General features: G+C 41.9%; 1 protein-coding gene across 5 annotated transcripts in view; it reads right to left on the bottom strand.

Moving 5' to 3' along the window:
* Positions 1 to 13,803, bottom strand: part of CTNNA3 (catenin alpha 3) — a 1,202,853-nt gene that overhangs the window by 1,161,570 nt on the left and 27,480 nt on the right. For all 5 annotated transcript variants that reach the window (XR_014796805.1, XM_084904252.1, XM_084904255.1 and 2 more), the window contains exon 2: positions 8,605 to 8,708. Coding sequence is in view for 3 of the 5 variants with exons in the window: in XM_084904252.1 (XP_084760378.1) it covers positions 8,605 to 8,703 (99 nt within the window). In the remaining 2 variants the exon portion in view is untranslated. The remainder of the gene's footprint in view (positions 1 to 8,604; positions 8,709 to 13,803) is intronic.

The raw sequence follows: 13,803 nt of genomic DNA, 5'->3' as shown, positions 1-13,803 counted from the left end.
AGCATCGGCTTGGGGACTGAAGGGTCCCGGGTTTGATTCCGGTCAAGGGCATGTACCTTGGTTGCGGGCATATCCCCAGTAGGAGGTGTGCAAGAGGCAGCTGATCGATGATTCTCTCTCATCAATGTTTCTAACTCTCTATCTCTCTCCCTTCCTCTCTGTACAAAATCAATAAAAATATACTTTTAATAAAAATAAATAAATAAATAAATAAATAAATAAATAATAAAAAGACATAGAGGGGGTGCCATTCTAGGTCAAGCCTTGAGCCAAGAGGCATAACCATGCTCACTACTGGCAGACATAACAGTGAGCACAGTGGTTCCCATGTTGTAATCACTTGCGGGCTTTTAAAATTACTGTGTGGAGCCCAGCTGGTGTAACTCAGTGGTTGGGCACCAAGAAATGGCCAGTTCGACTCCCAGTCAGGGCACATGCCCAGGTTGCAGGCTCAATCCCCAGTTGGATGTGCAGGAGCCAGCCGACCAATGTATCTCTTTCACTGATGTTTCTATCTCTCTCTCCCTCTCTCTAAAAAAGAAAAAAAAAAAATCAATAAAAACTTTTTTTAAAAAATCACTGCCTGGCCCTATCTGGTTTGGCTCAGCGGATAGAGTGTCGGCCTACAGACTAAACGGTCCCAGAATTAGATTCCAGTCAAGGCACATGTCTAGGCTGTGGGCTTGATCTCCAGTAGGGGGTGTGCAGGAGGCAACCTGTCAATGATTATCTCTCATCATTAACGTTTCTATCTCTCTCTCCCTCTCCCTTCCTCTCTGAAGTCAATAAAAATCTATTTAAAAAAAAAATAAAATGAAACAAATTCACTGCCTGTCCTACTTCCAAAAATTCTGACTTAAATGGTTTCCTGTGTGGCCTGGACTTCAGGACTTAAAAGCTCCCAGGTGGTTTTAATGTGCAGCCAGGGTTGAACACCACTGGACGGAAAGGATCTCAACAGTCACGGGAATCTTCTGAACTGCCTCGTCAGCACTCCCCTTTCAAGTGAGGCTTTCGTGTCTCTGACAGGGCGTGGTCACAAAACACTCCCTCAGAATCATCTCACAGGGGGCTCCGACTGTGTGCGGAATAACGCCCATTTCTTACCATTCCTTAACCAGTAAGTGTAAAGTTCATCCGTGACAAAATATTTAGTCTAGACCAGTGGTCAGCAAACTGTGGCTCACAAGCCACAGGCAGCTCTTTGGCCCCTTGAGTGTGGCTCTTCCACAAAATACCACGTGCGGGTGTGCACGTACAGTCCGATTGAAACTTTGTGGCCCATGCGCAGAAATCGAATTTTAGTTCCCAAAAGAAACTTGAATTGTTGTACTGTTGATATTTGGCTCTGTTGACTAATGTGTTTGCTGACCAGTGGTCTAGACCAGAGGTCTACAAATTAAGTACCCTGGAGTCAAATCTGATCACTTGATTGTTCTTATAAATAAAGATTTATTGGAACACAGCCACATCCATTTGTTTACATAGTGTCTATGTCTCCTTCCAAACTACAACCATAGAGTATTTGCACAAAAACCCTATGTCAAAGCTGAAACTATTGACTATCTAGACCAGAACAGAAAAAAGTATGCTGACCAAGTGGCCTAGAGCAATCAACACAGGCAAATATCAACAACGACTGAAATTTCTTTTGAGAGCCAACATTTTTAAACTTAAACTTCTTCTAACGCCACTTCTTCAAAATAAACTCGCCCAGGCCGTGGTATTTTGTGGAAGAGCCACACTCAAGGGGCCAAAGAGTCGCCTGTGGCTCGTGAGCCAGTTTGCTGGCCACTGGCCTTGAGTCATAAATTTATCAGCTGCAGAAGTATCTCCCGAAACAAGCAGGGTGTTCTCAAATAGCCCAAGGCGTTCTATGGAAGGCAGTTTCACACCTCAAGCGGTAAAAATGACCACATCTAGGGAGATATGGACTATTCTATCCTTTCAGACAGCTGAACTACAATTGCTCCCTTCAATCTAGCAATTTTCCAGGAAAAGGGCAAGGGGGATCTGGACTTATCAGTCTATACCACCTGGCTCTCTATATAGTCCTATCTAATAAAAGGGTGATATGCAAATTAACCATCACTCGTCACAAAGATGACAGTGCCCATAGCCACAAGATGGCAGCGCCCAGTTCTCTCAGCCCTGCTGGAGTACCCCAGTCGGGGGGGCGGGGGGGTGTTGGGGGGGGGGGGGGCTGGCCACTAAGATCAGGCAGCATGAGTAGCCTGGCAGAATGCTTGCTTTGTTGCCACAGCAACGAAGCAAGTGTTCCACCCCAGCCACAGAGGACCTCTGGGCAGCAAGCACCGAGCAGTTGGGGGTGGAGGGGAAGGGGGCAGTGAGACAAGCGTTCCACAGGTGCGGAGCGGCCAGGCCCTGCAGGAGCTACTGGTGCACGGATTCATGCCAGGGCTCCTAGTTAGTTTATAAGAGAAAGTGCTTGCTCTGACCGGTGTTTCTAAGTGGTTAGAGTAGGGGTGTCGAACTCAATCAGAGAAGGGGCCAAAATCTAAAATCCAGCCTAAATCGCGGGCCGAATGGTTTACTGAACAGTCATAAACTGACAATGTCATAAACTGACAGCGGAGTGCAGTGATGACAGCGCGGTGCGGGCCACATTGCAAGGCCTGGCGGGCTGGATTTGGCCCGCGGGCCTTGTGTTTGACACATGTGGGTTAGAGCATCAGCCCATGCACTGAAGGGAGAGTCCAATTCCTAGTCAAGGGCATGTACCTGGGTTACAGGTTCAATCTTCAGCCCTAATCGGGGCATGTGCATGAGGCAACCAATTGATGTGTCTCTCTCACATTGATGCTCCTCTCTCTCTCTCTCTCTTTCTCTCTCTCTCTCTCTCTTTCTCTCTCTCCCTCCCCCTTCCATCCCTCCCTTCCACTCTCTAAAAAACAATGGGGAAAAATATCCTCAGGTAAGGATTAAGCAAAAATAAAATAAAAAATCAAAAGGAGCCAGCCTGTGTGGTTTAGTAGTTGAGCAACAACCTATAAGCCAGGATGTAAAGGTTCCATTCTCTGTCAGGGCCCATGCCTGGGATGCACGCTCAGTCTCCACTGAGGGGTGTGCAGGAGGCAGCAGCTCAATGATTCTCTCTCTCTCCCTATCCTTTCATCTCTGAAATTAATAAAAATATTTTTTAAAATAAATAAAAAAGAGAGAGAAAGATCTTAATTCTACAACTAAGCTAGAAATGGCTATTTGCGGGGTTATTCTGAATCTGTGGGGAATAGATGAGCTGAGATTGAAAGATAAAGTATTAACAGAAGTGGAGAGGATTGGGATGGTCAGAGAACCCAGAACAAACCGGGCAGCAACGTTGGAATGAGTGGGAAGAAAATCAGTCTGACAAAGTAAAAGGTCCAGGAAGCAGGCTGAGAAGAGGTGAAGCACGTGCAGAGGCTGACATCTGCCCACAGCTCATCCTCAAGGTACCAGTTCTGGTGGCGGGGGAGGGGGCATCCCTGGTATGCTCAGCCATTCACACTCCAGCAGGATGCACACCATTTTAATCAATTAGCTACTCGTTTTCCTTACCCTCATTTTAATTTAAGAATGGCTTCCTTCTTACCAGCTATCTGTTTCTCAAGAAATACTATAGCCTAATGACTTACCCATGGGAGCAGTTTTCGGGCAGTAAAAGGATGCAGAAATAGAAGAATTTACTTTACAGGAATCAACTCAACTACACTGAATCACCTTAAGGTTTAAAACATTACTGAGGTAGAATTAAGCTTATTTCTTCATACTATCATAAAAATAACACCTTCATACTTACTGAGTCTTGAGCCTATAAGTGTTTTAAAAAGATTTCATTTACTAACTTTTAAGGGTACTTGTTAGGTTAGAGTCAAAACCCCAATATTTGTTTATAATTTTCAAGAATACTACATATGTGTACACTTGACTTTGAGGTTTCCTTGGAACCTTCAAGATTAATTCTGATATAAATTCTAGTAATTGATTAATTATCAAGGCTACAAAAAAAGGAAGAAGAAGAAGCTTGGAGATAAAAACCAAGGAAATTTAAGTAAATGCCATCATGCTCATTCAAAAATGACCTATTGAAATGACGGGGGGGGGGGGGGGGGGGGGTGGGGAGCACAAACAAATGAAACTTGAATCCTTTACTGAAAAAAAACAAAGGAAATTATAATCGAGGAGGCATGCTCTCCTTAGCTGCCTGAAAGTCCATCAGACCTGTCTGTAGAGCAGTAGGAAATGAACCCTCTGGGCATCTAGGCATCTATATTTGCATAAATCTATATTCATGGTTGCTTTTGATTTCTTTTTTGTTTTTCTCTCTGCTGAAGGAGGGGAGAAAGAAATGATGTTGAGCTGAAACCAGTTTGGCTCAGTGGATGGAGCGTCAGCCTGCGGGACTGAAAGGTCCCGGGTTTGATTCCGGTCAAGGGCATGTACCTTGGTTGTGGGCACATCCCCAGTAGGGAGTGTGCAGGAGGCAGCTGATAAATGATTCTCTCCCATCGATGTTTCTGACTCTCTATCCCTCTCTCTTCCTCTCTGCAAAAAAATTAATAATATATATATGAAAGAAAGAAACGATGTTGAAATTGAGGTGGGGCAGAGAGATTCTGCCTGGGAGCCGGGCAGGCGGAAAGAGAAGCTTGGTGCTCAGAGGAGGAAGGATTAGCTACTCCCCCTCCAGCCACCAGGGCTGGCTTGGACTCTAATGAGGAGGAGGCCCGAAGTGGATGAAAGGGGTTGTTTCCCTAAGGACTGCGGTGTGACTGGAGGTGTGAGCACAGCTGGGAGGCGAGGCCTTCTACCCTCTTCTGTAGGAGCCCAGTGCCTTTGCATCTCCTGGAGGAGTCGCAGCTTTGGGGGCATTTGGGGCTGGATGGAGACCTTGCCCATTTTCAGTCTCACAATGGGCGTCCTTGGCAGTCACTGTCCACCATCCACAAACCAAAGCCAGGTGAGACAGAAAAGCTTGGCGGACAGACTGGTTTGGGAGCACAGCTAAGTCATACCGCCAGCATCTGGAGGCTCTGCAGGAAAACCTCTGTTCCGGCATAACCAGGCAGTTCCCGGACCCTGGATTGCTACTGCCCATGGACGTTCTTGTGAGCTTTCAGCCTCTGATGCGGAGGCAGGAGGCCAGGGAATCCTATTCCATAGGAAAAGCAAGCACAGCCAGTGCTAAGGAGCCTGTGAAGCTCCACGGAGGCTGAAGTATAATCCTGAGATTAAAATGTGGTCTGGAGATTGGAAGAATCCACTGAAACCCTTGGTGACCAGGTAATCTTATTATCTAACCCTCAGCAGCAGAAACTTAGCTGATTGGAATTGGAAAACTGCTTCACTGGAACTCTTCCCCATGTCTCTACTGCTGTGCATCCTTTAGCTTTGCAGTGATAAAACTGTAACACTGAGTACCAACTGCTCAGCTCTCAGTAGGGAGTCAGTTTCCCAAAGAGGATGGTGACGGGACCAGTTCACCCAGCAGCAGCGCTCTCCTGCCTCACAGGCTTCTGGCCAGCCTATAACTGAGTGCCCATGAGTCAGGTGCCCACCCTGATAACACAGCTGTGACCAGGGTGGAAAGGTGACTCGACAGCAAATGAAGACTTGGCAAAAAAGAAACCCCTAGGTGAAAATGGTTTGGCTCAGTGGATAGAGCATTGGCCTGTGGACTGAAAGATCCCAGGTTCAATTCCGGTCAAGGGCATGTACTTTGGTTGCAGGCACATCCCCAGTAGGGAGTGTGCAGGAGGCAACTGATTGATGTTTCTCTCTCACTGATGTTTCTAGCTCTCTATCCCTCTCCCTTCCTCTCTGTAAAAAATCAATAATATATTATTGATGAGAATGTGACTGTTATTGTTCACTAATATACCCATTCTCCTGGGCACAGGGCAGGACAAACATCCAGCATCCACATTCACCACATCACTTGCTTTGACATGGCACATCCGGGTGAATATTTCCATGGCCCTTGTATGATTCATCCTGTTCTCTTAACCCTCTAGTGTAAGAAAACGTTAGGATGGGTCCCTGCGTGCCTGTACTAAGCAGAAACTAGAAGAGTTAGAGGTATGAGCCAGAGGAATAATGTTTATTACTATTGATATAGCTCTGTATTTATCTCTTGAAAACATGGGCTATATTTACATCAGAAAATACATTTGAAACTTTGCCCACCTCCCCCTCCCCAAAAAAAAAAAAACATTTTGTAGGACATAATGTATTCTAAGGAGTTTGTTATTTTTATCTTAAAAGATTTTGAGTAAGTCGATTCTTTTAGCTTATATTCAACATGAATCTGACACATAGCAAATTATATTTTGTGGCAAATAAGATTATAAACATTTCCATTATATAATGACCGTAGCATGATCTATTGGGTCGGCAGCTAAGTAATTGCGGATTTTTTAAAGAAAATCAAAGACAATTTTTTCATGGAACTAAATAACTTTATTCTTTAATGCATTGCCCATTTTGATCAATGACCTTTTGCCATCTTTCAGGCAGCATCATAATCCCACGTTCAAAAAACTTCTGGTTTTTATTAGCAAAAAACTGAATCAGGTACGATTTGACATCATCATCATTATTGAAATTTTTACCATTCAAGGAGTTTTGTAAAGATCGAAACAAAAAGTAATCAGATGGTGCAAGGTCAGGACTATATGGTGGATGTGGCAAAACATCCCAACCAAGCTCCATTAATTTTTGCCGAGTGACCAAAGATGTGTGTGGCCTTGCATTGTCATGATGGAATACAACACCTTTTCGATTTGTCAATTCGGGCCGCTTTTCTTCAACTGCATTGTTTAATTTCGTTAGTTGTTCAATGTAGACATCAGAATTGATAGTTCGGTTGGGTGGTAAGAGTTCAAAGTAGACAATTCCTTTGTAATCCCACCAAACTGATAACAAAACCTTCTTTTGATGAATATCAGCTTTTGATGTTGTTTGAGTTGGTTCACCTGGCCTGCTCCACGATCTTTTCCGCTTGATATTGTTGTAAACAACCCATTTTTCATCGCCAGTTATCAGTCGTTTTAAAAATGGATCATTTTCATTACGTTTCTTTAGCAAATCGCAGCTGCTAATGCGTTGCGTTAACTGTGATTCTTTCAGTTCGTGAGGAACCCATGTATCGAGTTTTTGAACATAGCCAAGTTGTTTTAAGTGATTTTCAATGCATGTATGTGATACATGAAGCTTCTCTGCAATCTCACGTGTTGTACTGTGACAGTCCGAATTGATTATTGCTTTGATTAGGGCGTCATCAACTTCAACTGGACGACCAGAGCGTCTTTCATCTTTGAGTGAAAAATCACCAGAACGAAATTTGGCAAACCAATTTTGACACTGCCGTTCTTTTAAGGCTTCGTCACCATAAACAGCACATAACTTTTTATGAGCTTGTGATGCGTTTTTCCCTTGCGGAAATAAAAAAGCAAAATATGACGAAAATGTTCCTTTTGATTTTCCATTTTTCAACGAATGCCAAACAAAAACTACAAAACAGATCAAAAAACTTTTTTTACTGATTAACAGCTGAATAGCCAACTATCAAATACAAAATGTGTTTTACATTTGTACTACGTCTGCAAACCTAAAAATTCAACTGAAGCCATATATGTGTGAAACCCGCAATTACTTAGTTGCCGACCCAATAGAAGTTTATTATATCTCCTTCAGAGTATACAACATAGAGATGTAAATTCTTCTCGCCGTAATTCTGCATAAATGCATTGCCAAACTTGGCTCTTGAAAGTGATAAAGTGCAGATGTCTACAGCTGCAATCATAAAAATGTAATTGCCGAGGAAAAATATTTCTGATCCATTGGAGGAATTTATTACAGAGGGATGCAACTTTGTAAGTTATCACACAGGAAAAAATGAAAGGGAGTGATTGAAAGATATCCCAGGCTGAACATTCCTGCAAAATGACCTAGTGATTTACCTGTGCTCAGAAGGAAGAAAAAAAAATAGATTAGCGATAAATCAAGTTTGGTGGGGAAGGCTCTGGTAGCTATAACAAGAGCAGGAAAAAAGATTTACGAATAAATGAATTTAGAAGTCAGAGTAACATAATAGTAGTGTGACCAATTACTCCAAAAATTAAAATGTAATTTTGACTTTGAGTTACACACAGAGATGGTAAGTAATATCCGTGAAACCTTAAAAGTAAAGGAATATAAAATGAAGACAAATAATGAGGAAAGGTGAGAATTTTTCTAATGTGGCTACTAAACTGATAGCTTTATCTGGTGGCACTATCCATTTAAAGATCATGAACTTCTTTTGGAATGTTTTCCAATATAACCAGAGAATATGTTTCATATATAGGTACTTTGAAAACTACATATACATATTATTACTGCTGTTGCTTTTAAAAGAGAATTGGGGGGGGGGGCCTTTCAGAATTTTACATTATTATTACTAAATACAGACTTTTTTACACTTTAACAATTCTTTAAATGATAATTTTAGGTGCCATTCGTTCTATAAAAATCAAGGCTTCCCTTGGTTCATTATCTATTTTTCCCACATTTTTCAAGTTCTTCTGCGGTTACTCTATGTTGTCATTTCCATGCAATTGGTACCTGGATTATGAGCGGCTCCAGTAGCTTCTCTACAGTGAATGTTTGGACCTGCAGATCCCGGGGGTCAATGTTCAGTGTGACTGGTGTTTCGGCTGACATGCTGCCTGTGCACAAAAGCAAAATACATTTATTAATTTTAAGAAATGTGTTCTAAAGGAAGCCCCTGATTAAAATCAGAGAGTGCGTGAAATTTCAGGACCTCTTCCTGGGATCAGCTGCAGCCCTCCGAGGACCAAGGTATCAAGTCCACCAACAGAGAAGCGAGATATTCTCCAAGTATTCTTGCAGGTTGTGCTGTCTGAGCTCAGGTCCTCTAACTAGCTAATCTGTGCTAGCATATCCATGACTAAAATAATCACTCAGCCCAGGAGGGTCTGCATTGACAGGAGTCTTGGTGAAGAAAACCTATTTTTGCCTTGAAAAAAAAATCATTATTCGAAGTATATTAAGTGAAAAAATGTTATTTGAATATCTTTTCAAATGAAAGTATAAATTACTATTATTATGCTACTAGAGGCCCAGTGCATGAAATTCGTGCACAGGTGGGGTCCCTAGGCCTGGCCAGCAATCAGGGCCTATCAGGACTGGCTCACCCAGTCAGCTGCCAGCCAGGGTCTAGAAGCCTTCCAGCTGCTGGACTGGCCCAGAGGGACGAGGGGAGAGGGGGAGGTTTGAGGTTGGCTGTGGGAGCGAATTGACCATCAAGGGGCAGCTCCTGCATTGAGCGTCTGCCCCCAGGTGGTCAATGTGCATCATAGTGACTGGTCGATCGGTTGTTCAGTTGTAACAAATCACTTAGGCTTTTCATATATAGATGAAATATCATATATAATAAAAGCCTAATATGCTAAATGTCCAACCACTCATTCGACCAGTTGCTATGATGCGCACTGACCATCAGGGGGCAGACGCTGCCACCAGTATGCTGTTGGGTCCAGCTGACCAAGAGTGGGCAAGACGGGCCAGACATGCCCTGGAGCCCTCCTGTAGTCCCTCCCCGGCCCTGATTATGCAGCAGTGAGATCCCTTGGTCTGGCCTGCTCCCTCTCACAATCTGGGACCCCTCGGGGGATGTCAGAGAGCTGGTTTCGGCCCGATCCCCACAGGCCAGGCCCAAGGGACCCCACAGGTGCACAAATCCATGTACCAGGCCTCTAGTCAATATATAAAGACACAAATCCTTACAGTATAGTCCTTTACTATCTTGTTTCTCTCTCTTTTCACTGGTTTTACTTCCTTTCTAAAATAAAAACATGATTTCCTTTCTCAGCTATTCATCTAAAATGCAAGATATATGCTCTAAGAAAGGCTCCCAACACCATTGTCAAATGGCTTCTCTTCCGTGCATTCGAAGGACTGAAATGTTTTGTTTGGTTAGGTTTTTCTTTTTGGCTTTGTTTTTTCCAATCATTCCATCTATCACTGTGATTCCCTCTAACACAAGCAAATCTAAATTGACAGATAGGATATTCTTGGGTGACCTTTCTGCATAGCTCAAAGCCAATCTATACAATAAAGTACGTCCTTCAGTTCCGGAACCACCGGGGTTCTATTAAATGTGTACTCACAAAAGGGCTTACTTGTTACTCCTCTCGTGACAGGAACTATCCTACATGTAAATCAGGTCAAGGTTGCCGATATTGCTTTGTTCTTTCATCTCGGGGACAAGAAGGAGAGGGCACTGCTATGAACTAAAATAAGATCTAAGTGAACCGGCATAGCCTTTACAAATATGTCCTTTCACTGCAAAACTCACAAGGGTTTTCAAAGCTACATTGAGCACCAGAATTAGAGGCAGGGAAAATAAAAGTTAAGGAGAGTAAATATTATCCACATCATATGTCATCCTGCTCGATGAGTGTTAAAGTCAAGAGATAAAAGACAAACCTAATTTGGCCAAATTATCTCCTAATTGTGTGATCCTGCCTTTAATACACACTACATAAAGAAAGTTATTGAGTTCATGTTTTCATGCCAAAAATATATATAAAATGATAAGCCAACACGTCCTTGAAGAACTTTGGCTACATATAATTATTATTTGAATAATTCTGTTTCTTATAAAAATCTTCTGGGTCTTTTGGATGTAATTACCCTGATTTATTGGCAATCAAGGTAATAATAGGCAGGAAACTGCAGAATTTTGCAAGTGAAGTCAAAAGCAAGGTCAAAGTCTGACAAATTGTTACCAACCTCTCATAGCAACATCACAGGGTAGATCTAAAACAAAAATCACCTAACTTGCAGGTATTACATTCTAAGGCATTAACATCTTTTTTTAAATATATTTTATTGATTTTTTTACAGAGAGGAAGGGCGAGGGATAGAGAGTTAGAAACATCAATGAGAAACACCAATCAGCTGCCTCCTGCACACCCATTACTGGGGATGTGCCTGCAACCAAGGTACATGCCCCTGACTGGAATCGAACCTGGGACCTTTCAGTCCACAGGCCAATGCTCTATCCACTGAGCCACACCGGTTTTGGCCATTAACATCTTATAATACATAAAATCTTAAGAGTCAGTACTTCTCAGAACATTCAAGAATACCTTCTACAATATCCTTCATTTCAGCAATGTGCTGGGCTAAGATGGTCAGAAATGATGAGATGCTCACTATAACATTAGATGCCAGTGGTCACTTTTATAAAGTCCTTCCCTATGTTGAGTTGAAGTCTGCCACTTAGATGCAACAGAGGTGGCTTTACAGAGTGTGGAAGGTACAAGTTGGGAGACAGACAAACTCCCAACTGCAAATAATTATTCTTTGAATAATGTTATTTCTTATAAAAATCTTCTGGGTCTTTTGGACGTTATAACCAATATGTGGTTTCCAATACCACATATTTGATTTCTTAAAAAATAAAATTTTGCAACCAGTTTGTAAGGTGATAGCTGATTCTAAGATTATTAAATTCCATGACACAGTCATCATAATTGCCTTATTAATCTAACTTCATACCCATCTTTCAACTGAACTGTTCCAGTCTCTTTTTTTTTTTTTTTCAAGGATTACTGCAAACCCAAAGTCTCCCCATCATATATTTAAACAATTAATTTTTATTTGCCCCTAACTTCAGAATTTTACTTTGGCCTCCTAACATTCCATATTGTAGAATTTGGACATTTGTTCCCACCAATCAAAAACTGGTCTTCCAGAGCCCAGCACATTAACACCACCTCTTCAAGTTCAAAGTGCATTGATCATGTCAATACTTCTTCTACCAAAAGTGCCTTAGGCTTCGTGAGATTCATCTGGATCTCATTCAACAAAGCTCTAGTGAGTGAGATATAAAGGGAAAATATCCCCACCATTATCACATGTTAACCTTACCTAATACTCTACACTTTTCAAATATCAGTAAAGGTGAGCAACTAGTACTGACACAATGTCATAAAAGAGCTTTTTTTTTTTTCATTGTCATTAAAAATTTATTACAAAACTTTGTCAACCTCACTCTCTATCACTGGTCTCCTTCAGAAAGATTATCATAATTCAGTTAAGAACAATGTGAAAGATTAAAACCAAAGGTTAATTGACCCACACAAAAAAAATCTAAATTTTAATTAAACACATTTAAGTAAAGAAAAGAAAAAGGGTTCATGGGGAATTTGCTGCACAATATTATCACAGTTGATTTTATCCTATTCAGTCATGGCTACAGTGAAATAAAATGGAAAGAGGACAACTGTAACAAACAATTTCTACTCAAGTCTCTATATACACCTGTTTTTCCAAGCTCACATCCATCACGCCATATCCCCACCTACATGCATCCAATAAAATCATTTGCTGGCTTGTTTGATCTTCCAAGGAATACACAAATCCTTTACTTATTTGGCAAACAAAAGGATCTCAGGTTTCTCAGAAGGTCAATAAAATCAGGCAATTGCCTAATATATATAATGAGGAAATCGCTGGTTTCTCTTTCCAGATATTTTTCTTAACTTTATAATTACTTTCCATAGATGCATTTGGAGATCAATAATCTGTATAAGCTCTTCTACCGAGCCTTTTAGTCACCAATAAGACCAAACTAGTGTGAGGTCAGAGGCACCCCTGGACCACCAGGCATCATTCATTTATTCATTCATTTCATATTTATTGAGTTTCTAGTTTGTGGCAGTCATGGGGAGGGGAAGGCCATAAATAATAAATATAATAAAAAATGTTTATTACATTAGAAAATGACATGCTATGATAAAAAAAATAAAGTGTAGCAGTGAATAGGATTAGGTGACAGAGAAGTTAGGAGCACATTGCAGTGTTGAATACGATCACTGAGAAGGGGAGATTCGGGCAAAGACTGAAGGAGTGAGGAAGTGAGCCAAGCGGACACCTGGGAGAAGAGAATTCCAGGCAGAGATAACAGGCAGAGCAAAATCCCTAAGACGGAGCGTGCTGCCTGTCTGTGAACGGCACGGAAGCCAGCGTAATCGGAGTAGAGAGAGCTACACAGAGGTTCGTACGAGAAATCAGAGAGGTAATGGGGTGGGGGCTGCTGACCGTGTGGAGCCCAATGGGAAATACTGCATGGCTCTGAGCACTAAGAAACATGGTCTGGTTTATGTTCTGAAAGGTTCGCTTCAGCAGAGAAGGAGGAGGAGGACAAGGAGAAAATGGAGGGGAGAGGAAGAAAAAGAAGAGGGGAAGGAGGAAGAGGAGGGTGAGGAGGAGAAGGAGGATAAGGGTGGGGAGCAAGGTCAGAAGCAGGTTCGTATTTAACCTATTGGAGATTAAACAAGAAGATCCTTATAAAAAACAGAGCTGGCCTATGTCTCTGACACCTACCAATGGCCCAACAAATATTAGTTGATATTATTAATCCCTTTTCAGCAGAAGAGCAGCACCTACTGTCTACATTTAGTATGAACACATCTCTATCATCCATTGAGCTTACAATTATGATTCAAGAATGCTTTCACTCTTTGTTCCTATAACAGCAAAAATTAAATAAAACAAAGCTTCCCTCTGGTGCCTCATTCTATAGGATCTCTTGGCTTCCACTTCTAAGGCAAATATTCTACATGTGCATTAATTTGAAATGCCACATGCCTAAACGCTCCTTTTCAAAAATTCCTAATGCACAAAAGCCTCCTAAGGGGTCTTGAGTCCTTTGAAAACAGCTCAAGAGTGGCCCGTAAAAGGTAGGCTCCAGGGTTACCTTGTAGTTCAAACTTTAGAAAGCTTCTTGGC

This window comes from Pipistrellus hanaki (assembly GCF_964339955.1).
Source record: "Pipistrellus hanaki genome assembly, chromosome: 14".
NCBI classification, from domain to species: domain Eukaryota; kingdom Metazoa; phylum Chordata; class Mammalia; order Chiroptera; family Vespertilionidae; genus Pipistrellus; species Pipistrellus hanaki.
The sequence above is the reverse complement of the archived record's forward strand: the minus strand, read 5'-3'. Positions and strand labels throughout refer to the sequence as shown.